The sequence below is a fragment of the Lynx canadensis genome, chromosome E1, assembly GCF_007474595.2.
Source record: "Lynx canadensis isolate LIC74 chromosome E1, mLynCan4.pri.v2, whole genome shotgun sequence".
Lineage (NCBI taxonomy): Eukaryota > Metazoa > Chordata > Mammalia > Carnivora > Felidae > Lynx > Lynx canadensis.
This window is the reverse complement of record NC_044316.2, coordinates 35,339,847-35,366,344: the sequence shown is the minus strand read 5'-3', so window position 1 is coordinate 35,366,344 and position 26,498 is coordinate 35,339,847. Positions and strand designations below refer to the sequence as shown.

The window sequence follows — 26,498 nt, the reverse complement described above, 5'->3', positions numbered from 1 at the left end:
TGAGGCATCAGGCCGCCCAGGGTTAGCGATCAACACTACTTTTGTCGGAACTTGTCTGGTATTTCACAGTCTCAGCCCTAACAGAATGTTGCCGACTTCGGTCTAACTTGGCGCGCTTGGCTCCCTCGATCCTGTAGGTAAGGATGCCCCGCCCAAAACACAAGGGCAACTTACGCCACACCTTCACCTCTGTCCCATTTGAGCCGAGCGACGCGTCAGCGCGGTCACTGCTCCCACTTGAACTGACTGAAGGCAGGAGGATGGCGGGGTCAGGGTGGGGGTGGAGGGGTGGGGGGTGGGGGAGGCAGGGATTTTAAAACCCCAGTTCCCGCTTGGCTCCGTTCCCCCCTCCTTTCATCTTCCCACACTCGGGCTCAAGCCTCACCTTGCCCAGACACTTCGTTGTTAGCTCTGCGCGTCTGAGATGCAGTGATTTGTTTACCTGTCTCCCTAGTAGGCTGTGAACCCCCCCAGAGGGTAAGTACTGGTCCTCCTCAGCTTCCAACTCCCAGCAAGTTCACAGTAGGTGGCACAGTAGGGATGGGCTAGCTGGACAGACGGGACTGAACAGATAGGCCAGCACCGTGCTCTTGGCGCACAGCACGTAGGACGTACTTGCCCTGGTGGCAGGTGAGAGCCACGCTGCCCGCTGAAGATTCTGTCTTGCTCTTGGTGCCTAGTATCAGGCATCGCTGGGAAGGGCAGCGGCTGGAGGTGGAGGGGATTGGTCCGAGGGTTGGAACAACAGGCCCACATGTGGATCGCCTGCAGGTTCCGGGCCCCGGTCACATACATGCTCTAGCCACCTATCCGATCCACAGAAGACAGTCTGAAAGAACCATCAGTCCAAGGAGCTAACTGATGCAAACTTTGGGATGGGGGAAAAAAAAGAGAGAGAGGGAGAAGGGGTGGAGAAGGAAGGAAGTTCAGTCAGATGTACTTAAAACCTCTTCTCTCAAGGAGGAGTTCAGAATGAGAGGGGGCCTTTGGGGGCAGAACTGCAGCGACACCAGGGCCCCTAGAGAGCGACAGGAGTGCAAGCGAGGCTGGCTTGAAAGGCTGGGTAGGGGTGGCGAGGCAGCCGCTCAGGAAGGCGGCTGGGCTCCCATCTGGAGAGCCAAGGGGCTGGGGCTGCTGAACAGATGGAGTGAAAGTTGCAGCTGGTGGAAATGCACTTTCATGTGTAAAGTTCGGCCCGTGGAGGATTGCGGTTTCCAACTCTGAAGGCAGCAGTGGGCAGGTGGCTCTGCTCCACGCTCCGCCTTCTCCCCCCCCCGCCACTGCCACCCAGGAAACTTGACAGAGGCTCTGTGCCAGGCCCCAGCCACCATGCCTTCCGCCAGCATCCCTTTCAACAGGCAGGAGCTGGCATGGGGACACCTTGGCACAGCCTCGGCGGCAGGAGGACCGCAATGCTTTAGCAGCTGACGGGGACAGGGGAATAGGATTAATCCGGCCTCCCCAGGAGGGGACCAGGTGGACCGAGAACGGACGCAGAGACGGAGGGAGGGAAGCGACCTTCCCAAGCTGTTCATGATACATACGCTGGGTCTCCACTCGGGGCTCGTGCGAGCTCTGGCCGAAGGGGAGGCCGCGGGGAAATGTGAAAACGCGGCAGCCGCTGTGGCTCTGGACTCATTTCCCTCCCCCGCCCCGACTTCAAGAGAGGTTTCTTGAGGAAAGAAGAGATCCAGAGTTCTTAAAGAAAGATTTGCCCAGCAGAGCTTGAACAGAGGAAGTGATTTTCATAATCTCTGGCTCTAACAGCCAGCCCCCCGTCCTGGCGTGTTTGGACCGTCACCTGTGGGAGCAGAGACCACAATCACAACTGCAAACCTATTAAAGTTCCTCCCGGCAAGGCTTGGGCGCTTGGGGGAATTAGCCACCCAACCAGGGCACCTACAGCCGGCAGGAAGCCTGGGCAAAGAGCGTCAGCTCTCGTCTCTGCCCTGGGCTGTGCTCCCGGTCAGCCAGAACAGAAACTGCCAACTCTGTCCTGTTAAAATCCAAGGGCTTCTTTCAGAATATGTGATTTTTGCTTCCTTTTCTTAAAAAAAAAAAAACAAAAAACAAGACAAAACCAAAAAACCCCAAACAGACTGGAACCCAGTCCCAGTCTTTTTTCCCTATTGTGTCCATTTGCCCACGAGATGTCCGTATTTGAGATAATAACTTAAATATGCTTGAAGTGAAGGTAGTCTCTCTGTTCCTAGTGGGACGTCTTCTTGGCTCCTTTCCCAAACTTGGCATCGAGACCGAGACCTAAGGAAAGGGAAAAGATGGGCTTAGCTTTCTGAGGAGAAATGCAACCTACCAATGATTTTGAGAGTAGGGGGAGGGGAGGGGACGGTCAGCCTTAGTCTCCCCAACACTGGGAGCTTTAAATAAAACTAACGTGCAAACACCGGTTTTAGTGGACTCCCTCGGAGGAAAAAAAAAAAAATCACCAAGATACAGGTAATTACATATATAGAATAAAATACGGTACAACGAAAAGAAAAACACGTCAAGACTTCTTAGCTAGTTCTCTCAGCGCATCCACGGCAGCACCAATCAGTAGGGAGGAAATATAATGACTTTATCCTGTTAGGTGCGTGGGGAAACTTAAGTCGCCGGAGGAACGTCACTAAAATGAAACGTACGTTAGGAAGGGTGGATTAGGCGCGAGGCTTCCTTTCCTCTTTTAAAAACGTCTTCTCTAAAATAACGACATAAATTTCATGAGTATACGTTTCAGGGGGGAAGAAAGTATCCCAAGCGCTGTCACTCTCTGTGTGCCCAGAGAGGCCAGCTCTGCCGGCAACTTACCCAAGAACACGAGCACGGTGCCCACCCACTGCAGGGGGCTGATGGGGTTGGCAAAGAGGATCACAGAGGCCAAAATGGTGAAGAACTTGCGAGTTGTCGTGATGATGGAGCAGGTCAGGGGGCCAAAATACACCACCGTCATGAAGATGAAACTCTAGAGAGACGGAGAGTGTGGGGGTCGGCCTGGTTCTCGGGGATCTGCCACCAGGTCTAAGGTCTGCGAGGGGCCATCGGGGCTCGCTCGGCCCACCCTCTTCCCCCCAGCCGGGTCAGTCTCTCTCAGGGAAGCCACGCCACCCCGTCGTGATGTGCTCACCTGCCCCAGGGCGCTGGTCAGACCAAAGAGCAGGATGTTGTAGATGATGGTAGGGTATCTTTCGGCAAAGCTCAAGAACTCCCAGAGCTCGCCAGTGAACAGGATTCCTAGGGAAAGACGTCTGGGGGTGAGTGGCGCACGTCCCATGCCTATAACGGTGCGCGTGCCTGCGCACGACCCACTGGAGTACCCCACAGGAGAATGCGCGGAAGGAGTCTGTACTGTCCCGTCAGGCAGCCTCCTAGTCTTCCGATTAGAGAAACTAACTAAAGACTCTTCCGAGAGAGGCTTGGGAATCGATTCGTCGCTTCTGCCAAAGCCACTGGAATCAGGGATCCTCACGTGTTGGGGAGACACTGCCCCACGCATCGCCAGCTCAGTGGAGCCCCGAGCGCTGGTCACCTCCAGCCATCGGCAGCCTCCTCCGTGAAGCCCACCGGGCTGTACAAAAAATACTTCCCGCGTGTGTCCGGATTTGAAAATCAGGTTAGGAAGCGCTGATTTAAAAGCAAATGCGTCCACATTCGAACTATACTCGCTACACGCCAAATACTATCTCATCTCTCTCCCTGGGTTCCTAAGGCACCCCCGTGACCCAGCCTTGACTGTGCAATGAGTAGCAAGCACAGCCTGCTGGGAAGCTTTCTCCAGGAAGGTTTCTCGGGGGGCTGGACAGAAGGGCCCCTTTGAGCCAAGAAAGGCCCTTGGCCTGGGCAAAGTTAGCAACTGGCCTCTGCGCTGGGGGTCAACTGGCGGAGGGTGGTCTGGCCTCTGGTGACACAACAGAAAGAACAGCAAAACTGCTCCTTACCAGCTCCCAGCAGCAATGTCGACCAAAGGTTGATGTTCAACATCATGTGGTTGGAGCCCGTTTGGTAGTGAGCCCGCATGTGGTCCTGGGAAACGCCTGTCAGTCCGTCCAGGGTCAGAGACAATAACTGGAAAAGAGAGGGAGGGTGCAGCCGGCAGTGAGGCCACCAGGCCGCACCGCCACCCCCCGTCCCAGGACACGGTACTCTCAGTTTTCTGAGACCTCCTCACAAAGCCGCTGCCTTAGGACAGAGTCCCTCAGGACAAAATGCTGCCGAGCGGTCATGGGTGGGCGGTCAGGAGAGATCACGCTAGCTCACTCCCCCCCTCCCCCCGGCACTAGAACGACAGCCTATCTGAGCCCCAACAGTCATAATGTAATCAGAGTACGACGGGACGCCTCCCACTTCCCAACACAACGCCACGAAGCTTCGTGTGCAGGGGCCAGAGGAACACATTGTGATGACGCGTGTGTTTTGTTATAGCAAGGACAGGGAATCTAGTCCTGGTGTGTTGGCCTCCCGGCTTGGAGCAGTGCTCTGGACTGGCTTCTGCAGTCACACCGCCCAGATTGGAACCCCGGGCAAAGTTAGCCACGAACTCTGGCCACTTAATAGCTGTGTGACCACGGCAAGTGACTTAACCTGTGTCTCACTTCCTTCGTATAGAAAACGAAGAGAACACCACGTACGTTGTAAGGTCATCGTTGTAAAAAGTAACCAACGAATAGGTAAGCCACCTGGGGCAATGCCTAATACACAGCAAGCAACGGTTACTGTACTTTTCTTTTAAACTCTGGCTTCCAGGTTTCTCAGAAAAGCTACAGCGAGAGGCACACTATTCCTTCCCTGTTTGCTCTGGCCTCACACCAGTGTTTAAATGCAGGCCTCGGAGTCGTCCCCTCCCCGGGAGGGCTGAGCTATAGTTAAATATTTCAGGCCTCCCGCTACAGCCTTCGCAGAGCCAGGGGCTACACAGCAAGAGGCAAAGACCAGAAGTGGGGGGCATATGGAGCACCACGATCTCTCTCAAGACGTATAACCCCAGGTGGGGATGCTCCTTGGTTGTGATTACTGGAAAAGGCTGCCTTTCCCACGAGGATCACGTACCAGAAGCAGCTCTCCGTAGCCAACTGTGTGGTCTTCTATCCCAACTACTTTCTTGGGTTTGTACATGAAAAGGGCCACTCCAGCCACAATTAGCAACACACACAGGTACTTGGCCATTGGGTACTTCTTCTTCAAGAGGGTAACTCCAAGGAGCATGACTACAGGGAAGAAACAGTGGAAAATTCCGGTACCCACAGGCACTGATGAGCCTGCCACTCTTCTCTGGAGGGCCAAGAAAAGACTCATGGGAGAAAACAATGTCTGAGAAGGAAGGCCTATAGACGGTAAGAGGAAGGTGTGCAAGGCTGGCTCCCAGATAGAGATGATTGGGCAACAGGGTGAACAAAGGGTATAAGGCAGGGAAAAGGGAGAGAACAAAGGTGAAAGGTCCAAGAAGGAACAAGGCAAGGGTGGGGATAAGGGAAAAGAGTGAGAGATTTAGAGAAAGAAATTGACGATCAAAATGGGATTGAGAGGGGGCGCGTGGGTGGCTCAGTCGGTTGAGCATCCAACTCTTGCTTTTGGCTTGGGTCATGACCAGGGTTGTGGGATCCAGCCCCGAGTCGGGCTCCACCCTGAGCATGAAGCCTGCTTAAGATTCTCTCCCTCTCTCTCCCCCCCTCTGCCCCTCCCCCCGCTCATGCTTTCTCTCTCTCAAAAAAAATAAACAAAAAAACCCCACAACAAAATAGGATTTAAATTTTTTTTAACGTTTTTTTATTTTTTTTAATTTTGAGACAGAGAGAGACAGAGCATGAATGGGGAAGGGTCAGAGAGAGAGGGAGACACAGAATCTGAAACAGGCCCCAGGCTCTGAGCCGTCAGCACAGAGCCCGACGCGGCGCTCGAACTCACGGACCGCGAGATCATGACCCGAGCTGAAGTCGGACGTTTAACCGACTGAGCCACCCAGGCGCCCCCAAAATAGGATTTAGAGTGTCTAATGACCACGTAAACACACGGGACGCCAAAATGACCGGCACGAGAAGCAGACTAGGTCAGCCTCTAGCTCATGCACCCCCAACGGCACAGGAAGTGATACGGGTGACAGGATGGCAGCAGGAAGGGACGGAGGGGCGACTCTCAAGAGAGCTGAGATGGGATGACGAATCCAAAGGAATACACAGCTCTAGCAGAGGAGTAGAGGGCTTCCTACAGGAAGAGTGAGGACGGGAGATGGGGACCATCTTCTTCTGCTTACCTGGGATTGGCTTGCAGGATTTACCAAGGACCTGAAATTAAATTCAGCAAATAATATCTGAGCCATCGGTGACGTGCCAGGCCCCGTGCTATGTCAGGATGAGTAACTGTGGGGCCTACAGCAGAAACCGCAGCCTATCATGGCCAACCCACCACCGCTAAACCTCAGCTCTCTAGTTCTTTGCCCTCTGAATTTCTCCAACCCGTTCTCCTTTTATTTAAGCGAAGGATCCTTCGTTCTTTTCCAACTACTGCTGAGCCGACCCTCCTCCCACCCTGAGGTTTCACCTGAGTCGGATAGTTGACAAACTGTAGTGCTGAGTTGCTGGAGACCATGGCACCCAGATAGGAGACAGAGCAGGCAGCATAGAGCCAGCTCCGAGTGCGATCCACCCTCGCAGTGTCAAAAAACTGGATCACTGGGAGAAGACAAAAAAACATGTTAAGAGAAACCTGGTGGGCCCAGGATGGACTACTGAGCAAAAGTTGGAAGCCACATGAAAGGAACTTGTCAAATAAGACGAGCAGCACAAGGTATTTCTGTCCTCTTAGACTGGGAAATCTCTGAAGATTACGCTCCCCAGTCTCACCTATGCCTAACACAAGACCACATGCAGAGCAGGGATGGGGGCTCATTCAGTTCAAGGGACTAGTTAGCCCTGATGCAGCCCCCAGGGAACAAAGAGAGAAGCTCAAAACATGTTTGAAGCTGATGCATAAAGGAAAATCAAAGGGAAAAAGAAAAGAAAAAAAGTAAGGATTCTCCGTGGGAATCTGGAACACAGAAGACCCATTCTCTGCACATTTCTGACTCAGAAGTTGGTCTGATTTGAGGAAACAGGGTTGTACCCCGTTCCAAAGCCATTCGTTTTGTACACTGAACAGAGAGGCTGCGAAAGTGCTAAAGAGGGTGGAGGTCTTGGGAGCCGGGTGGGTAGGGAGAGAGCACGCAACGCATTACTATACAGGTACTCACAGATCTTGGCAAACACAGCATTGATCACACATTGGATGAAGACCAGAGTTAAGGCAAAAGTGAATGTCTCCGGTTTGGCTCCCTCCCCATACTTTCCTCTTGTTCTAAGAACGAAAAGGGGCGGGGGGGGGGGGAGGAGAGGAATTAGTGTGTTTCCCTCAGGGTCATCTAGTATGTCCGGAACCACGGAAAGCTTTAAAACGATCTTGCTTCTCTGAACGAAGGGGCAGTTTGGTAAGGATCACTGGCCTCATTCGCAAGAGGGGCTGATTTTACTGGATCTAGAAACCAGAGATCCCGGCCTGCGAATCCCGTAGACTAGGGGATGGAGCTAGAGGAAACGTGGCACATCAGACGGTGAAACGAGGTACCCCACGCAGCAGATGAAGGGGTACGGGCTACAGCAGCAGAGCCCAGGGCAAAAGAACCTGCGGTCTGCAAACATCTGGAAGGACCAAAGAGGAGCCGGCGGCACAGGCACGTGCCTGTGTGGGGGTAGAATTCTCAGCCTGTAAAACGCAGGCCTTTCAGATCCAAAAGGAAGAAAAACACGGGAAGAAAACTAACTAGGTCCCGATAATTCGGAGACCAACTTTCGCGTTTTGGAAACCTGAGCAGGCACAGCGGCGGCCGCCAAGGGGTCGGGGTGCTGGGAGGGCGGGAGGGAGGGCACGAGGGGACACCCCGATCAGGGGCGGGAGGCCCGCGAACGCGGCCACAGGGGCGAGACAGGGGGTCAAGCGTGCGCTCCGGCCCCGGGGATCTGCTCACATCTTCTCCTGCAGGATCCCATAGTAGAAATAGCAGACAAAGACGCCGAGGAAGCAGAGCGGCAGGCGCAGCCGGTCGGGCACCAGGGAGCTGCTAGCGGCCATGAGACGCCCGGACGACCCGACCGGAGACCCGCTCACAGCCGGCAGCGGCAGCGGCGGCGACGGGGACAGCTCCAGCCGGACATCGCCGACCGGCGGCAGGGGCCTCATAGGAGCTGCATGCGACCGCTCCTCAGCAGGCCCCAGCAGCCACCGCCAGAGCTGCCAGTTCAGGGCCTCCGAGGGGGAAACGCCTCGGGACCCGGAAACCGCTCCCAAGGAAAGGAGATCTACCCTGAAACCTTGGCTGCGACCCTGGTGGCCAAGAGAGCCAGCCGCCCCGAAGTTAACTCCTCGCCCTCGAGCTCTTCCGATCAGGCAACTCCGAGGACAGCTGCGACCCGGAGCTCCACGGGATGGCCTACGAGCTAGGCGGGCGGGGAGTGATGACGTATGAGGATGTGGAGGTCAGCAATTGGCTGCGCTGTGCGAAGACAGACAGGTGAGTGGGAAGGAGGTTGCGGCCAGCTGGGCAAATCCCCCCGTCTCTTTCCCAGTCAGCGGTCAGGCTTCCGCTGGGTCCTAACGCCAGGAAAGTCTCAGTGGAACCTCAGCGCCCCCTAGCTGCTGCCCCGCGTCAGCGCCTCGCCCTTTGCCCGAAGACCAGGCGTTTGAGAGCGGTCCTCCTTCCAGAGCACATCCGCAGGCTTCCAAGGGTTAGGCTAACCTAACGCGTGCTGTCTCCGTGCCAAGCGGCAGTTTTCCCGGCCTCAATTAGTATTAGCCACCTTGTCGCCTCTTGGCTGTTCTGAGGATCAAATGGGCTGAGGTTTGTGAAAAGCGTCTCGTAAACCGTGAAGTGCGCTGTGCGAGTTTAAGGCATTATTCGTCCTGACACTTTCTCAACTCTGAGAGCGGTCCTCCTTCCAGAGCACATCCGCAGGCTTCCAAGGGTTAGGCTAACCTAACGCGTGCTGTCTCCGTGCCAAGCGGCAGTTTTCCCGGCCTCAATTAGTATTAGCCACCTTGTCGCCTCTTGGCTGTTCTGAGGATCAAATGGGCTGAGGTTTGTGAAAAGCGTCTCGTAAACCGTGAAGTGCGCTGTGCGAGTTTAAGGCATTATTCGTCCTGACACTTTCTCAACTCTGATCGGATTTCCTCACCTCCTGGAGGTGGAAATGGAAGCTCACCGAAGTGGCTTTTCTCCAGGGTCTTATGCATCCCCAGCAATGGGCCTGCCACCCTCCAGATTCTTTCCCATTAAAGGACCGCCTTTTTGGACCCCTCCCTCACCCAAGTGTTGGGCCTGCATCAAGAGCTAGGGCAAGACCCCAGGGCTTTCCACTACAACCCCCAAGTGCCACTTAATCAATGGACTCTGGGCTGCTATCTGGGTAGAGCCTCCTTCTCTGCTTCTAACAGCTCACTCCTTTGGCACAGCCTCAGGCAAAGGAAGGAAACTCAGGGCAGCACCACACCCATCACTCCGGGCCTGACTCACTAAGGCTTTGGGGGTAGGCCAAACATCTTTGGGGGGGGGGGGAGGAGTGAGAGAAAGAAGACAGGGTCTGTCTTCAAACCCCTGTCTCCTTTCTATTAATGAGCCCCCCCCCCCCCCCACACACACACAGTTTGCTCTCTCGCCCTGTGGCTTATTCCACTGAATCAGCCTGTGATTCCAGGGCACCAAACAGTAGCTGGGGTGAGAGACCTAGGTTCCAGTCCCCGCCCTGCCTCTTCACCAGCTGGGACTTCAAACAATTCTCTTGACCTCTGAGTCAAGTTTCCTCATCTGAAATTAATGGGAAAATACTAACAAGCAGGAGAGCGCTGTGGTCAGAAGCATGGGCACCGGATTCAAATGATCTGCTTCCCAATCTTAGCTCCCCCACTTTGTATCTTTGGGGTGATGCTATACAATCTTTCTGTCTTTCTCTCATTAGTACAGTGGGATTTATCCAGTTCTCTCGCTCTGTGTGTTGTTGCGATATTTCGGTAAGATTTCAGGTCAAGCACTTAACAGGGTTTCTGATGCTCACTGAGCCAATGCCTACAGGGATAGCCTGCCTTAGGAGCTTGTCTTGCGGTCTTACAAGATAGGTGCGATTGTAGTTATTACAACTGCTCTTGGGGTAGTCAACTTTCCGCCCCTCCAGTAGGGATCGGATGCCAGGTGATAATGTTTGTAAATTGCAAAGCGCCATCGGAATGTTGGCGTGGCTGTTTCCGTTTCCCCTCAAAGCTGCTGAGCTCTTACAGGTGCAGCACGATAAAGCTGAGAGGCTGCAAACTCCTCTGTGTTGTGGGTACTCAGGAGGTGGAATGCTCCAGAAAAGCCAAAGCTTCCCTAAAACTGCGCCCAGAGTTTCAGCCTGCTTGCCATTCTCTCGTCTTGTTCCCCTGGCTGGTGCAAGGAGCACCCACGATGTCAAACTTGGTCCCCCTTGCGTCCTCTCTGAAACCCACTCTCTCTAGGGAGCTTTTCCGGACTCATCCCCACTGACTTCCGGCTTCCCCACTGACTCCTTCACCCCACCTCCACCACACCCTTCATCTGGACAGCCTTTCTACGGACCCGCTGCTTAGACGTCCGTGTAAAGAATCCAAGCCTAGTGACCTGAGGACAGGAACACTGTCCATCCACACAACGCCCACATCCATGTAACATCCGCATTCTTACATGTTCAGTAAAGACCCCTCTTGAAGATAAGCAGGAAATGATCAATATAATACCTCCAATCTCTATCTCATTCCCTCCCCCCTCCCCCCCCCCCCAAATCATGTCTAACAGAACCTCAGGCTGCTGGGAATACTTATTTATTTGGTCTATTAACACCAAGATCTGCAAAAAAACAACTTCTAAACACAGGATAAGAAAACTTGAACATTAACATTCTTCGATTTCGCGTAAGCTCTGCGGTATGGAAAATATACAAACTTCAAACAGCTGCAAAAATAGTGTCTTTGGGAGAAAATAGAGTTTCTACATCGATACAAGAAAAATAGGCATTTTTCTAATCCAACCCGGTCCTGGGGCAGGTGGAGGGTGGAGGGTCGCCACTTGCCACCTGGAGGAATGCCAGCTGTCCCTCTCCCCCACTGCCCACCTGGGGCTGGGCAAGCCGGGCCGCTGCTTAAGACAATCTTAGGGTGAAAGCGAGATGAAAATGCCACTTGGGAAAACGCTTGGTTCCCATCTCTGCCAGCAGCTGCATTGGTCAAGTGTTCTGGCCCTTGAGGGCTGCTTTGGTCGGCTCCTCCAATGAGAGGGAGGCATGGGGAGGGGGGTATATATCTTCACGTCTCCTCCTCCGTGTCCGGGGGGGGGGGAGAGGGAAGGACATCTGTGGGGTCCCCTCTCCTTCGATCATGGGCAGCTTGCTCCATGACAAGGTCAAGGGCGCCATATACAGCCCTTTGGACTCACACCCAGGGGTGGGGGACCCAAAACCTTCGGGGGTGAGTTTTCCACCAAGTGAGAGAGGCGGCAAGAACACAGGTGTGACTTGTGAGCTGCCCAGCTGCTAGTGGAGAAGGCAGGTCCCCTCACATTCGGAGGGGCCGGTGTCCGCCAGAAAGAGGACCCGGGGCTTTGACACGATAAATGAAAGTGCTCGAAGGCCGGAAGGGAAGGGCTCCTTCATCCCCCACCTCAGGGGAGCTAGGGAGGGGCCTGCCACCAAGGCACTGGTCTCCATGGCGAAGTGATGGGGTCAGGGCCCTCAGACCACCAGGGAACTCTGGAAAAGCACAGGCTCTTCTGATGGCGGGGTGCGCTGCCACGGCTCGAATGGCAGCGAGGAGGCTTTGGTGGCCTCTGGATCCTTCCGAGGCGGTGGCCTGGGGCTGGCAGGGGGAAGGGGGGACCCCGGGCTCGAGGGGCAGTTGCGGAAAATGAAGCCCATGCTGGGGAAGAGGGGCTTCATCAAGCTGACGGGGCAGAAGGCCGAGCCGGTCGGGTTGAAATGAACTTTGTTCTTGTCAGGACAGGAAGTCAGGAAGGCCAGGTCAGGGCCTGGGGACCTGGAGGACGGAGAGAGAAACACACACACACAGGGAGAGAAACAGCTAGTGAGAAGGGATGGGGGCATCAGGGGAACTGGGTCTCTGTTCAAACGGGAGAAAACTACAGGCTACTAAGCCAGTCTTTAGGCCCTCCGCTCTCCATTTATTAGGAATAGGGTTAAACCACAGGAAATCTACTTTATCTAGAAACAGGAGGGATTAAAGCTAGACCGGAAGGAGAACTTCCTCACGATGTGATTTCTGAAGAGGAAACCAAGGGATCTTTTCTAAAAAAAATTTTTCTAATATTTATTTTTGAGAGAGACAGAGACAGAATGCGAGTGGGTTAGGGGCAGAGAGAGAGGGAGACACAGAATCCAAAGCAGGCTCCAAGCTGTCAGCACAGAGCCTGACGCGGGGCTCGAACTCACGAGCCGTGAGATCATGACCTGAGCCGAAGTCGGACGCTCAACTGACTGAGCCACCCAGGCGCCCCCCAAGGGATCTTTTAATTTGAGAGATTTTATCAGTAAGCAGTGTTTTGGGGGCAGGCCACTTGCCCAAAAGCAGAGACCCAGGCAAAGTGATTTTCTAAGACTTTTTGTAGCCTAAAGCAAGGTTTCTCAGCAACAGCGCTATGGATGTGTGGGGCTGGGTAATTCTTGGTGGCAGGGAGCTGTCCTGAGCCTTGTAGGATGCTTACCCGCATCCCTGGGCCCTACCCACCAGGTACCAGGAGCACCTGTGCCCCCCTTAGGCTGTGACAACCAAAAATGTTTCCTGACATTGCCAAATGTCCCCTGGCGGGGGGGGGGGGGGGGAGGGGGGATGTCCCCCACTGAAATCTACTGACCTAAAGAATCTCATTTTTGAACACATTTGAAAGGTGTGATTTTTTTCAAAGCCCTTGCTGAGAGGCAAGGGTAACAACCGTCTGGAGAAGGCAGCCCGACCTTAATAGGAGGTCTGGGCTCTAACTCACCACGCGGTCCTGACCCGCCTATCTCACCTTTAATGTGGAAACCACCGTCCCCACCCTTTTGGTCATGTGGAGGAAATGGAAGGATAAAAGGAGTGAGGTCAGGGAGTTCTAGAGTAAGGAATCCTTATGATAAAGAAGATCCGAGGATGGGGGTGCCCGGGGGGCTCAGTTGGTTGAGCGTCCAACTTCAGCTCAGGTCATGATCTCGTGGGTCGTGAGCTCGAGCCCCGCGTCGGGCTTTCTGCCGTCAGTGCACAGCCTGCTTTGGATCCTCTGTCCCCTCTCTCTCTGCCCCTCTCCCTCTCCTTCTCCCTCTCTCTCTCTCTCTCTCTCAAAGACCCATGGGAAGGCCTGCGGTCCCTGGGGAGTCCACAGCGGCAAGGTATCCCCCCGACCAAGAAGGGTTGAAAAGAATCGGTGTGTGCACGCACACTTAGGGATGGCGACCCAGGAGACCGAGCACCCCTCAAAGGACATGAGGGCATGACCCTGAAGGGCTTGATTCCCCCTCTTCCCTGGGAAATCCAGGCCATCTTATAGGATCAGCAGCTAGGAAAAGGAGAACGTGGCAAAAGAATTGCTAAACACAGGGACTTCCCAATAGGAAAGTTGATAACAATGAAAAGGCCGCAAGGAGCTGGGAATTTCTATCCCAGGGCATCCCGGAAAGCATTCAGTGGGTCACCGCCTCTCTGAAAGGGTTAACGCAGGGGCAGGACGCCGCAGGACATGACTTTAAGACCTCTGCTGGCATCATGAGTCCATGGAAGGATCAGGACAGGCACCAGCCTTATTTCCACAAGCAACCCCAGCTCGGAGTTGCTCAAGTATACTCAGCAGGCTGAAGCACCTGCTTCAGCCGCGAGGTGTGGCCCTCTTCCTCCACACCACCCCTGGGGACCCAGGGTTCTTGGAGAGGTACCAAGGCAACAGTGATGCTGGGAGAAAAACCCAGGGGGGAGGGGGGGGGGCTGTGATTTTCTCCATAATTCCCACTCCGGCTTATAGATGGGCCCCTGCCGCTACCATGGACTGTCAAACGTGAACGGAGCTCTCAAGTCTCAAACCCTGTCCTAGCTACATCTTGGCTCACACGCCATGACTTAAATCTTCCTGAGAATCTGCCCCACTGACGATGAAACTGGCAGGGGGGAATGAAATGAGCTCTTAGGGCACCTGCTAAGGGGCATATGGAAAGGTTTGGCCCTCTCTGCTAATGGGAGGAAGCAGAAGTCCATCAACATCAGAATGGGAAGGGGGGTGAAGAGGAGAGAGGGAAACAGACCACAAGAGACTCTTAAGGATAGAGAACAAACTGAGGGAGGTGGGTGGGGGGTGGGCTAGAAGGGGGATGGGAATCAAGGAGGACACGTGTTGTGATGAGCACTGGGCGTTGTATGTAAGCGATGAATCGCTGAATTCTACTCCTGAAACCAATACTGCACCGCGTGTTAACTAACTAGAATTTAAATTAAAAAAAAAAAAAAAATCAGCACCAGAATGGCTTCTGAGTTGTCCAACCTGGGTCGGGACAATTCCATAGTCCATCCTTGCAAGGACTGGACATTTCTGTCTGGGAGTTCATGACACTCGAACCACTGCAGCCACAGGGTGAAGACTTGACTCAGAAGCCATTAGGAGGCCGTTTGGGGGACTGTCACTGCGGTGGGGACAAGACACCTCGCCTCTCTGCCTGAGAGAACTGGTATGTTTCTCTCTCTCTCTCTCTCTCTCTCTCTCTCTCTCTCTCCGTCTCTCTCTCTCTCTCTCTCTCCCCCATTACTGTCTAGCAAGCTCACGCCTTCTGCGGGGATGGAAAAAAAATAGAAGAAACAAAGGGTTTAGGTTTCAGATCTGTTTCCTTTCCACCTCCTGCAGCACTTGTGGCTGGCATGTGGGCAGAGAGCAGGTTTCCATGGAGATAACGATAAGCAAAGATTGAAGGGCTCAGAGTAGGTAATGTCAACAAGTTTGATGGTGGAAAAAGTGCAATACCAATCATCTGAAGTTGACAACGTCCCCGGGACAGAGAGTCCAAGACCGAAGAAGAGCCAGTCGGGTGGGACGGTGCAGGGGCTCCCCGCCTTCCCCAGCCCGCCCCAGCCCGCCCCTGCCTGCCCCTGCCTGCCCCTGCCTGCCCCTGCCCGCCCTGTCCACAGCAGGTACTCACGTGGCCTCTTCAAACACACGTACTCTCTCGCAGCCTTCCGGGGGCTCCCGCTTAAAGACGTAGCTGTGATTGGGCCGAGGGGAGGCGGCAAAGGCAAGGACTGGAGATGGGCTGCTGTCTTCAAGGCAGGCTGGGTGGCCCGGAGAGGAGGCTGCAAACAGAGCAAGGCTGAGCCCAGTGGAGCTGAAGGAAAGGAAGGTCTCCGCTTCCCTGGGCTCAGGCCTCGGTGGAAAGAGGCGACACTGGCAGACGCGGTGAGGGGGCCGGTGGCCGTCATGCTAATCCCGGCCGTCCGTCCGTCCTCTCCCTTAGAACATCTTTGAGGTGGCCTACCAAAGTCCGTATCTCTTTGTACGGGATTAAAAAATGTACAGCTGAGTGGATGGAAAAACCAGGTCTGTTATCATTTCTGGATTCCCAGGAGGTAGCCTGCAACTGGGGCTCCAAGTCTGACTTTAAAGAATCCTAACTTCCATCTCCCCATGTTCCGCCAAGACTACCCTGCCCTTCTGCGAATGTGCCACAGCTGCTTCCTCACCATGGTCTGGAAAAGCTACCCCCTCTTCCAGGAAGAGCTCCTGTGCCGACTCAGAGAAGCCATCGTCACTCAACCCCGCTGGTGGGATAAGATTCCTCTCCCTTTCCACGCGGCGAATGTACTTTGCCTAGGCTGCAAATATTGACCTTATCTGTATTTATCTCACGTTTATTCCTTATTACCCTCTGCTCTGTTTACCTCTGTGTATTGTTAGGTCATGCCCTTGACCAGCCTCCCTCACGGGGTGCTGCGAGGACCCAACCCGGTGAGGCAGTTCCTCGGGGCTCTAGGACAGGACGATCATTATCGCAGGGAGGAAGGGCTTGGGTCTCGCCCTCCCGTAAAGGTTCCGGGACACAGGACCAAGTGGAGATCTGGAGTCAGAAAGCTGGGGTTTCAATCTGGGTCCGTGTGACCCTGGGGGCAAGAGACCAGCTAAGCTTATTTTAGATCTTTCGCAACCACCTTGAGACCTGTTGCTGGTGATGTGCACGGTGGACCCCCGAACGGGCTCAGCATCCTGAGCCTTCGCCAAAAAATGAGGATGGGAGACACTGCTTGCCCGGGTCACAGTCAGAAGGAAATACAAGTGCAGGTGCGGAGACTTGATATAAATTATAAATCAGAATCTGGGGGCGCGTGGCTGGCTCAGTCGGTTAAGCATCCCACTTCGGTTTCGGTCGTGATCTCACGGTTCGCGGGTTCGAGCCCCGCGTCGGGCTCTGGGCTGACAGCTCAGAGCCTGGGGCCTGCTTCGGATTCTGTGTCTCCCTCTCTCTCTGCCCCTCCCCTGCTCATGCTCTGTCTCTGTCTCTCTCTCTCTCTCTCTCAAAAATAAATAAACGTTAAAAAAAAATGTTAAGAACAATCATAATCTGTGCGGGAGGACCGTTATTACTACCGGTGTCACATATAGGATAAAAATGGTTCACGAAGATATTCTGGTCGGTTAGGAAGGAGAACTCCCAGGCGTGAAATTGATTAGAGGTAGAAAGGGCGTGGAGCCTCCCCCACCCCCCCGTACCTCACGTGGGCCCTTCTGCCCCAGCCTCCTCAGCTTACCTTTGTCGTTGGGGACGGACGCCAGCTCCTCGCCTGCACCCCGGTGTTCCTCACGGCTGGCCTGGCCCGAAGGCTGGGGGGATGCCAGGGGCACGGAGGGAGAGCTGGCAAGGTTGCCAGGCTCCAGGAGGAGGAGGGGGTGGTCACAGCTGCCGCTCTGGGGGGGAGCTGGGGCGCGGTGCCCATCAGGAATATCAAGGATCTGCGGGGGAAGAGGGTGGGAAAGGACCCTCAGGCCCCCGTCTTCAGGCCAACAGAGCTGCGGTGACCCTTCAGGCCCTCCCCTCGGTTGGTCTGTCCTCTATTCGTCACACACAGCGACAGCAGGACATGGTTTTCTTAAGTCACTAACTTAAGGGAAAGCCCTTGCTAGGTCTGAAAACAGCACATGTGGCCCAATTTAGAATTACGCGTTTGTTTGTATGGTTTCCTCAAGGTGAGGCCCCCACCAGGCTCTAAGCCTCGAGGGCAGGGGCCTCCTCCGGATACACGAAGATGATGAACGTTCGGGAAGCGCGACGGGGGGCAGACCACCGGGCCACTGACCACGCGAGCCAGGGCAGGACAAGCACGCACGTTATGATCACGTAGAATATACCCCCGCCTCGCTTTTTAACTATCAGTGGTACTTGGACCCGCAGCTCACCAAACTGTGTGTGTGTCTGGGTGGGTCTAAAATCCCACATACGCGTAAATTAAAAATCAACTAGCAAGTAACTCATAAACTGAGGTGTGTGCCCGTTAGAATTATATTAATACTGCCCAACTGGCATTCTCTGATTGCACTGTGTCAGTATAAAAATGTGCCTGAGACTGCAGAAAAGGTAGCAAATAATTCTGCCCGGAAGTGAGGGGGGGGGCGGGGGGGGAGGATGGGGAGGCTGCACAGGGGCAACTAAGCATATGAAGGATGAATGTGGGTCACCAGGTGGACGTGGGGGGAGAGGTGATGACACTCCTGAGGCACGGGTGGGGACAGTGATGGGATGGCGACGAGGGAGCAGGGAGCTGGTGCCATGGCTGAAGAGCGATGCCCAGCCCCTTCCCCCTGGCTGGGGAGCCCCCTCTCTCCACCCAGCCCGGCCCCTTCCCTTTCCACTCAGCCCCCCAAAGCCTGCCCCAGCCGCACCGCCCAGCTCCGCCGTCCTGAAGGCCAAGCCCATTTGAGCGTAACAGACTCCATTTGTGTTCCTCGCGCAGGCTGGTGTTCGCACTGCTCTGTTGAGGTCTCCGTGGTCCGGAGCCCCCGGAGAGCAAAAGTCCGCCCCCCGACCCCGGGCCACTGGCTGTCCCGCGTCAAGGGCGTGCCCCACTCACCCGCAACAGCTCCTCTTCTCCCTGTTCCTTCACAAACACCTCCTCCAGCTCTTGGTTGAGCCCTTCCAGGCTCCGGTGCAGGCAGGGGCTGAGTCGCAGGACAGGTGACCCTGAGGGGAAGCTGGGAGGGGACGCCTGAGGAGGAGGCAGATGAAGGAATCACGGACCCCCCTCTCCCCCCACCCCCCACTCCCAAGCCCTGTACAGTTACTAGTTCTGATGGGGGTGTGGGGGTGGGGCAGGGGGTGAGGTCATGTCTACACAGCAGGACCAAGGGAATAAAGGAGGATCTGGGGACAGTTGCCAATTGCTACAGGAAAACTTGGTGGCCTTTCCCCCAGAAGTTTAGCGCTTCGAGAGGTCTAGAGTGAGCTTCTAGATAAGTCTGCAGGCTCACCACTGCCTCCATCGGAGACGGGCGCAGGGGTTGAGGGGAGAACCATTCCCAAGGGCAAGAAGCCCATCCGGCCTCACTCAGAGTTCAAGTTTTGGCTAAAACCACCTGAACAGCCACACGACCACGGCACATGCAGGGTGGCAGTCTCTTGTCAACAGCTGTAAGACCCGAGAGGATGGCCACTGGGGGATGACAAGGCCACTGGACAAGGGGCACGGGGCCCTGGGGAGGGGGCGGAAACATACCCTCAGTGCTCCCCGCACGGCGTGGTCCCCTTGGAGTGGGGAGCCCCGCTCCTTCTCCTTCCCACTGCGGCTCAGCTTTGTCCTCTGCAGTTGCTGCTTCAACTTGGTAACCTGGCAGCCCAGAGAGAGGGTGGGGGTGGGGCCGAGGCAGGTGAAGCAACGCTAAAGGGCACCGGGTCCCCCCTCCCACGCGTGGCTCCTGCCCGAGCCCGTGAAAAATACATAAAAGGAGGCTGGAAAACCTCTCGTGGTGTCGTTCACAACTGTGATAATACATTCGTTGGGCAAGTTGGAGACCTTATTCACTAGATATTTGTTTGTTTGTTTGTTTGTTTGTTTAAATTACCACGTACTGCATGGATCAGTTGGAAAGATGAATCAAGATAGGTCGGTTTCCAAAAAATTAAAAATACGCAATGCCGAAAGCATTTTTGTCTCTCCCAGATTCCAAAGGCGTGGAAATACTACTCTATTAATAGAAATGGGAAATGAGGTTTTTGAATTCAGTCTTCCAAGTACATTCGCAGCCATCTCACAGGCCCCAGGACCAGGAAGGGTGGAAGGATTTCCCCCCAGGTTGAAAGCAGACGGCACTGAGCAAGGAGCAGGCTCTCAAGAAGGAATATCAGATTGTGTCCGGCTTCCAGATCTTGTACCAAAAACGCGTTATCATCAACGGTTTTGACTATGATCCCCGTCACGTCTCTAACCCTCCACCTCCTTGCCCTCAGCTGGTGAATGCTCTGGAAATGCAGATCTAGTTAAATACGGGCCCAAAGTAAAGAGCATTCAGAGAGTAGACCTGCCGCCCAGAGCCATACAAATTGTGACCCCTGCCAAGAAGAAAGTGGTTTTAGAGTTGCTATCAGACTCGGTTCATGCCGTGACTCCACGTTTAGGGCAAATAACTTGCTGACTCTGACAATTACAAACTCTACATACTTTGTATTTCCCACTAGTCTTTTTTAATGTTTATTTTTTATTTATTTTGAGAGAGAGAGAGAGAGAGAGAGAGGTAGAACGTGAGCAGGAGAGGGGCAGAGAGAGAGAGAGGGAGAGAGAGAGAATCCCAAGCAGGCTCTGTGCCATCAGGGCAGAGCACGATGCAGGACTTGAATCCACGAACCGTGAGATCATGACCTGAGCCGAAATCAAGAGTCAGACATTTAAGTCGACTGAGCCACCCAGGCGTCTCTTTTCTCTTCTTTTATTTTTTTTATTTTTATTTGTTTTAATTTTTTTTCAACGTTTATTTATTTTTGGGACAGAGAGAGACAGAGCATGAACGGGGGAGGGGCAGAGAGAGAGAGGGAGACACAGAATCGGAAACAGGCTCCAGGCTCTGAGCCATCAGCCCAGAGCCCGACGCGGGGCTCGAACTCACGGACCGCGAGATCGTGACCTGGCTGAAGTCGGACGCTTAACCGACTGCGCCACCCAGGCGCCCTCTTTTCTCTTCTTTTAAAAACAAGGCTAGGGGCCCTGGCTCAGTCGTTAAGCCTCTGACCTCACTCAGCTCAGGTCATATCTCACAGTTCGTGGGTTTGAGCCCCGCATCGGGCTCTGTGCTGACACCTCAGAGCCTGGAGCCTGCTTCAGATTCTGGGTCTCCCTCTCTCTCTGCCCCTCCCCCACTTGTGCTCTGTTTCTCTCTCTCTCAAAAATAAACAAACACTAAAAAAAAAAAAAAAAAAAGCTAGGGTCGCCTGGGCGGCTCAGTCAGTTAAGCGTCTGACTTTGGCTCAGATCATAAGCTCACAGTTCTTGAGTTCGAGCCCCACGTCAGGCTTTGTGCTGACAATTCAGAGCCTGGAGCCTGCTTCCGATTCTGTGACTCCCTCTCTCTCTGCCCCTGCCCCACTTGCCCTGTCTCTCTCTCCAAAATAAACAAACATTTTAAAAAATTTAAGAAAAAAAAAAATGAAACAAGGCTAGGTGACTAGTTAAGTAAGAAGTGAGGTTGGGGGCTTCCGGTCCCCAGAAACTCACTCTCTTTCTCCAGCCTGACTGCCTTATCTGGACACAACCTCAAAGTAAAGCGAGAACAACGGCGGCTCCCATCTCGCGCTTGGCTGCTGGAGGGCACCAGCAGTCGCTGGCAAAGCCCCAGCCGGCAGAAGGGTCTGGACTCCTAAGCCGGGCCCCCCAGGCCACTGACAGCTTCGAAGGAGCCATCCCATTAGTATAAGGCTAGACCAAGGCAGGGGGGACTGAAGATGTGAGGCCACGTTGGAGCAGACGCGTCGCCGTGCTGGGTGTAGACAGGACGTAGCTACCGTGGCCAGGGAGGTGGAGGGAGCAATTACCTCTTTTCGGTGGTCTGTGCTGCCCCAGGACGCCGAGCGCTTGTGCGTACAGGAGCTGGCCCGCTCACCTTCAAGCTCTTGCCAGGACAGGGGGGTCTGCAGGGAGAGAAACCCCCGTGAAACAGAACAGCTTCTCAGGCAGGCTCCGGGGAAGCAGCCACACCATTGCCTGGATGGAGGCGGCGGCTCTTGGAAGGCTTCTCTCTCGTCTGTTCGTCAGCCTCCACCTGCCCTGCCTCTCCCCCAATCCACGTCCTCCAGGAAGCCTTCCCTGATGCGCCAGGAAGGCCAACCGTCTCTTTATTCCCTTATGAAGTTTACACGTGGATGTGTTCCGGGGGCTCCCCATGGCTGAGGACGAGTGCTGCCCCTCCCCATCCCAACCAGCTTTGAAAGAACAGGGGCTTGGGGAACCACTGGCATCCTCGAGCCCTGGATCCTTTATGGGTCCGGCACGGCGAAAATGTCAGCAGCGGTCCCCCGTCCTCCAACTCTGACCAAAACAGAGACTTCTGGGTAGCCCAGTTTCTCAAGCTCGTTGTGTGATTTTCCCCTGTACACAGAATAAGTGTCGGGGGCCCCAAAGTCCTCCTGAATACACATGGGAGGGGACATTCTCAGCGAGGAGGAAGCCAGAATTCGGAACTCAGCCCCGACTCCTGACCCCTCTTGGCTTTATCACAACTCCTTCTCTTGGGCTCTGTTCTGCCTTTCGTGAGAACAGAGCTCTCAGCCGGCCCTATCCCTCCCCCCAACCCCCGGCCCTGGCTGCATAGAAGGCCAGGGGCCCAAGATCGAGACAGAGGGAGTTGGAGACCCACTTCCTGGGCCCCAACCTGAGGGAGGAAGCTGTTGGCTGAAGCATGAGGCCCAGGAGGACAAGATCACTTCCCACCACCAACACCCCTACTTCCATTCCAAGGGAGAGGCCCAAGGGGGAATGTTCCAGGGGAACCGGCTCTAACTTCTCTGCACAAGCTGCCAAACCATGAGGGCCTGGGAACCATCTCCTCCAACAGATCTGCTGACCTCCCCCGAGAGGCTGTTGCAAACAGAAAAGGGGGAGGATGGTGGGGGGAGAAAAAAAACAAAACCCCGCCACCACTCACCATCCAACAGTTTTGAAGAACTGGGGGGTGAGAGGCAGACTGCCCTGCGTGACAGCTGTACGGAGGGGCCACAGGGGGCTGAGTCTCCCTGGCTCTTCCCTGTCCCAGCTGCTGACCAGGACCTTTCCTGGGCCAGGCGACACAGCGGGGAGGGGGGGACGGGGGAGAGGGGGAGACAGCGGCCCCACCCTCCCTCCCTGATGCTAGCGCCACAAGGAAGACCGTCCAGGGCTCCAGTCTCCACACCCCCCTCGTTCAGGGAGAGGGCACCCAGCACGTCCTGCGGGCCCGCGGCCCAAGCCCTCGAGGTAAACCTGGCCGTGACAGCAATACGGCCACCAAGCGGCTGGTCTACTTCCAAATGCCCGTGTCTCTCTAAACTAGGGTGTCGGCAGACAGAGCCTCAGGAGAGCTGCCGCTCCTACTACAAAGTAAGGAGAAGGCGCCCCTCTCCAGGAGCCCCCTCGGCCCAGGGGACGCACGGACGCACCTCCCCTCCCGGGGGCTCCGAAACCAACCCTACCGATGGCTGGCTCCGCTCCTCAGAGGGACGGCAAAGGGGAGGGTGGAAATGCCCATCGCCCCTCGGCCGCCGGGAAGATCCCGTGCTCACAAGGGGGGACGGGGGAGACCGGCCTAAAAGCGGCCCCATCCAGGCTGCCGGCGGTTCCCCTAACATCTCTCGTAGACTCTTCGACTGCCTCCTTCCTCCTGAGGCGCGTGAGGGGGTGGAGGGAGAAAGGTGGGCAGGCACCGGAGTTGAGAAAGGGTGTGAAAATTCACGCCCAACGGGGGTCATCTCCCTCGGTCACTGTACCCCAGCTCTCCCTGTTCGGCCACATCTTCCAGCAACCGCGGCCGCCTCTGTGTAGACCATGCTACCAGGGCCACTGCTTTGCCCCAGTGCCCGCCGAGATCACTGTCTTACCGTCCATCCGTCCCACGGGCCCTCCGTACCCGGCACTCATCCCACTCAGGCAAGCCTAGCTCTTCCTCCTTTCTCCCCTTTTATCCTGGATCTCCACGCCTGGCCTCACCCCGGACCTCTATGCCCGGGCTCTCCATCTAAGATGACCTGTCCTACCAACTCTTCCCAGCCTTTCCCTCGGGGAACTCTCTTAACTCGTCCACCTCGTGCTGGCAGCTCCTTTGTTCCGCGTCTGCTCTGGACAGATGGGCCCAGAGTATATACATCATCCATACCTTCAACAGATAGTTACAGAAAGCATACTGCGTGTCAGGTGCCGTTCCAGGCGCCGGGGACACCACAAGGCACAAGACAACAAAAATCCTTGTCCCCTCTGAGTTGATGTTCTGCTTGGGGACATAAGAGAAAATCACAGCAAAAAAGGGGGAGAGGAATGCTGGGCAGGGGAACGTCATTTAAAAAAAGAATTTTTTCTTTAATGTTTATTTATTTTTGAGAGAGAGAGAGAGAGAGAGAGAGAGCAGGGGAGGGGCAGGGAGAGAGGGAGACACAGAATCCGAAGCAAGCTCCAGGCTCTGAGCTGTCAGCCCAGAGCCCGACGCGGGGCTTGAACCCACGAACCATGAGATCATGATCTGAGCCGAAGTCGGACGCTTGACTGACTGAGCCACCAGGGGAACGTCATTGTAAAGGTCAGGGACGTCCTCGCTGAAAAAGGAATGTCTGAAGGAAGCCGTGAGGGAGCTGAGGGAGTGAGCCATGTGACTGTCTGAGGTAAGAGTGGGCAAGATGGAGGGAACAGCAAGCGCAAAGGCCCTGAGGCAGGAGCAAGCCTGGTGTGTTTGGGAATGATAAGGAGGCCAGCATGGCTGGAGCAGAGTGAGTGAGAGGCAAGGTAGTAGCAGATGAGGTCAGTAGGTGTGACGGCCTGAAAAACGACCCTGCAAAGATACCAGGTGCCAATCCCTGGAACCTGTAAATGTTACCTTCTACGATAAAGTTTTTGCAGATGTGATTAAATTATGGATCTCAAGGTGGGAAGCTTATCCTGGGTTATCCAGACAAATAGGGCCATTACGAGTGTCCTTACAAGAGAGACAGAGGGCAATTGGACACCCAGGGAAGAAGGTAAGGTGATGTGACCCCAGAGGCAGCCGCTGGAGTGATGTGGCCACAAGCCAAGGCTCGCAGGGAGCCTCCTCAGAGCGCGTGGCCCTGCCAGCACCTTGGAAGTGAAACAGAATTCGACTTCTGGCCTCCAGATCTGCGAGAGAACCAAGTGATGTTGTTTAAGCCACTGAGTTTGAGGTAATTTGTTTACAGCAGCCCCAGGAACTGAAATTCAATAGGTCATCCCCTGTCTGAGGTGTTTACGCGCTGGCTTGGGGTATCTGTTGGGCAAACCCGTGCACGAGTATGGGTCTGGGCCCCTCCGACTGAACTCAGACTGTCAAGAGTGGGGACCACACCCTGCTCCTTGTTTCTAGCGCATGTGGATAGACAGGCCACTTCTCTGGGTCTCACCACGGAGGTCTGGGCCCAAGTCTCCACGGGGTACAGACAAGTCACAGCGAAGGAAGGCTACCCTTCAAAGAGCAACCGTTTATGGCACAACCGGGGTCAAGCCACGCCGCATGACGGCAATGGCAGCAGTCACTCCAGACGATCCTTTGGAAGCGGGATAGGGCTTGAGGTCAGCAGACCAAGATGTCGTGCTTGTCAAGGGGATTCATGCATCGGAACAGATTTATTTTAACACCCTGGCCCAAGGGGAGCAGCTGAGGGAGAAGCAGGGCTACTCGCTCGCCGTGAGTGACATCAGCCAACTGTGCAGATGATGCCTGGATTGGGCAACACTGGATGTGGGTCAAACCAAGGAAGCCTTGCCTGGGCTTCTGGGCTCCCGGGCTCCCGGGCTCCCAGAGCTACATGTGGAAGGATGGCTGGGGGTGGGGGTGGGGGACAGCTTTCCAAAGAACGGCCTGGTAGAACAAGAAGGCAGGGGTCCCGTGGAGCTGAAAAGCCTCCAAGCTGGAACTTCTTCCACTGCCCCCAACCCAACTCAGTTTCTACCTGGACTCCAAGGCAAGAGTCCTGGCCATGATGGCTCCAGTCACCACCGGAGCCCTGGGAACACGGCTCAGTACGCCTATGTGGGCACGAAGAACGGCGTGGTGCCTGACCTGGTATAGACGGTCAGCAACCACATGTCGAACTGAAGTTCAGCAGGGAATCAGCTCCTTGGGGACCCTGGCGAAATACAGGCAGGGAAAGGCTCTGAGGGTGGTCTGCCGGCCCACGCAAAGAGCTCGGGCTGCAGGTGGCCAAGGCCACGGTCTCTGGCCCTCCAGTTGACGACGGAACTCTCAGGTTTTCCATCACGGGACCCATTGCAAATGCGCCGTGCTGTCGTCAAGCCATATGCTCGCCACTTGGAAAACAGGCGCCGTGCTCAGGCCCCCCACACCCACAAGGAAAGCCTGTGACGGGCACGCTGAATTGTGTGTCATCACTAAGTGCTAAGGTGCTGGCTTGGGAAGAAGAGCGGGGAACAGAAAGAGAACACAGTAGGGAAAAGTCACAGAAGGGAAGGCGCTTCCCAGACGAAGCATGCCACTCTGCCTCTGGCCTACAACACTCCAATAAGGTTCGTCAGGGACTTAAGCCGGGTTTTTTTCCCCCAAAAGGTACATCAAGCCTGAAGACAAAAAGTCTACCATAGAGGCTTCCGCGCCTCACCCGGAGCATATGGAGGAAGCAGGGCTGGGATGCGTAGAACAGGGGGCCAGGCAGAGCAGGTGCCCAGGGTGCCGTCTGTCTGCAGGATGAGACCAACGAGATCACTTCCTCCCTCCAGAAGAGTGCCTGGGACACTCGTGCTTTGCACAGCAAGAAGGGAGGGTGACCACAACCACCGGCATGTGTGGCCATCACCCGTCCCCAGCCCCGCCACTAAGGGCCAGCCCAGAGCACTCCGTGGCCAACACCGGTTTACCAGCTGACCTGGGAAGAAGGTGGTCCAAAGGGGAGAACATTCCTATTGACCTGGAGAATCCTCACAAAGCCCTCTAGGACACCAAAGAACCTCCTCCAAATGACGGTGACCCCACACAGGAGCCTTGCCCATCCTCCCAGGGCTGGCCACTCTGTGCCCCACTCCCGCCGCACCCAAGCTCTCCCTTGGGCCTCACCAAGCTGGTCTCTGGGAGAGCTGGTCAGCTCTCTCCCATCGCTTTTCCTGGCTCCGAACGTGCAGAACTTCACAGAACAACCCACGCCCCCAAACAAGACCTATATCCCCCTCTCTTCCTCCCCTGCCCCAAAGGCTTGGGTAACCGTCTTCTGCCTCGCGAGGAAGACTCGAGAATGCAGCGTGCCTGGCTACCTAAGTGGCGGGTGCTCTGTGCT

At 55.2% G+C, this 26,498-nt stretch overlaps 2 protein-coding genes across 3 annotated transcripts in view; both read right to left on the bottom strand.

Moving 5' to 3' along the window:
- Positions 1-1,498: 1,498 nt before the first annotated feature.
- On the bottom strand, positions 1,499-8,201 carry SLC35B1 (solute carrier family 35 member B1). Its single transcript, XM_030294970.1, has 9 exons — positions 7,991-8,201; positions 7,220-7,323; positions 6,532-6,662; positions 6,245-6,275; positions 5,044-5,201; positions 3,936-4,062; positions 3,125-3,231; positions 2,809-2,962; positions 1,499-2,262 (listed from the first exon to the last, which is right to left on the bottom strand). The coding sequence occupies exons 1-9, from the start codon at positions 8,092-8,094 to the stop codon at positions 2,210-2,212; spliced, it is 969 nt and encodes a 322-aa protein (XP_030150830.1). The 5' UTR covers positions 8,095-8,201; the 3' UTR covers positions 1,499-2,209.
- Positions 8,202-10,832: 2,631 nt separating this feature from the next.
- The window catches only part of FAM117A (family with sequence similarity 117 member A), a 44,578-nt gene continuing 28,912 nt past the window's right edge, over positions 10,833-26,498 (bottom strand). Inside the window, exons 3-8 of one of the 2 annotated variants that reach the window (XM_030296940.1) lie at positions 21,054-21,149; positions 18,748-18,858; positions 18,106-18,240; positions 16,789-16,990; positions 15,189-15,339; positions 10,833-12,054 (exon numbers count right to left, since the gene is read on the bottom strand). In XM_030296940.1, the coding sequence (XP_030152800.1) occupies positions 11,754-12,054; positions 15,189-15,339; positions 16,789-16,990; positions 18,106-18,240; positions 18,748-18,858; positions 21,054-21,149 (996 nt within the window). In that variant the 3' untranslated portion in view covers positions 10,833-11,753. The remainder of the gene's footprint in view (positions 12,055-15,188; positions 15,340-16,788; positions 16,991-18,105; positions 18,241-18,747; positions 18,859-21,053; positions 21,150-26,498) is intronic. The other variant, XM_030296941.1, reaches the window with a different exon arrangement.

Coding starts and splice junctions, on each gene's coding strand:
- SLC35B1 (XM_030294970.1), bottom strand. CDS start 8,094: ATGGCCGCTAGCAGCTCCCTGGTGCCCGACCGGCTGCGCCTGCCGCTC. Junction 6,276..6,531: donor TTGTCAACTATCCGACTCAG/GTGAAACCTCAG, acceptor ATTTAATTTCAG/GTCCTTGGTAAATCCTGCAA. Junction 4,063..5,043: donor GCTACGGAGAGCTGCTTCTG/GTACGTGATCCT, acceptor TCTCTTTTCCAG/TTATTGTCTCTGACCCTGGA.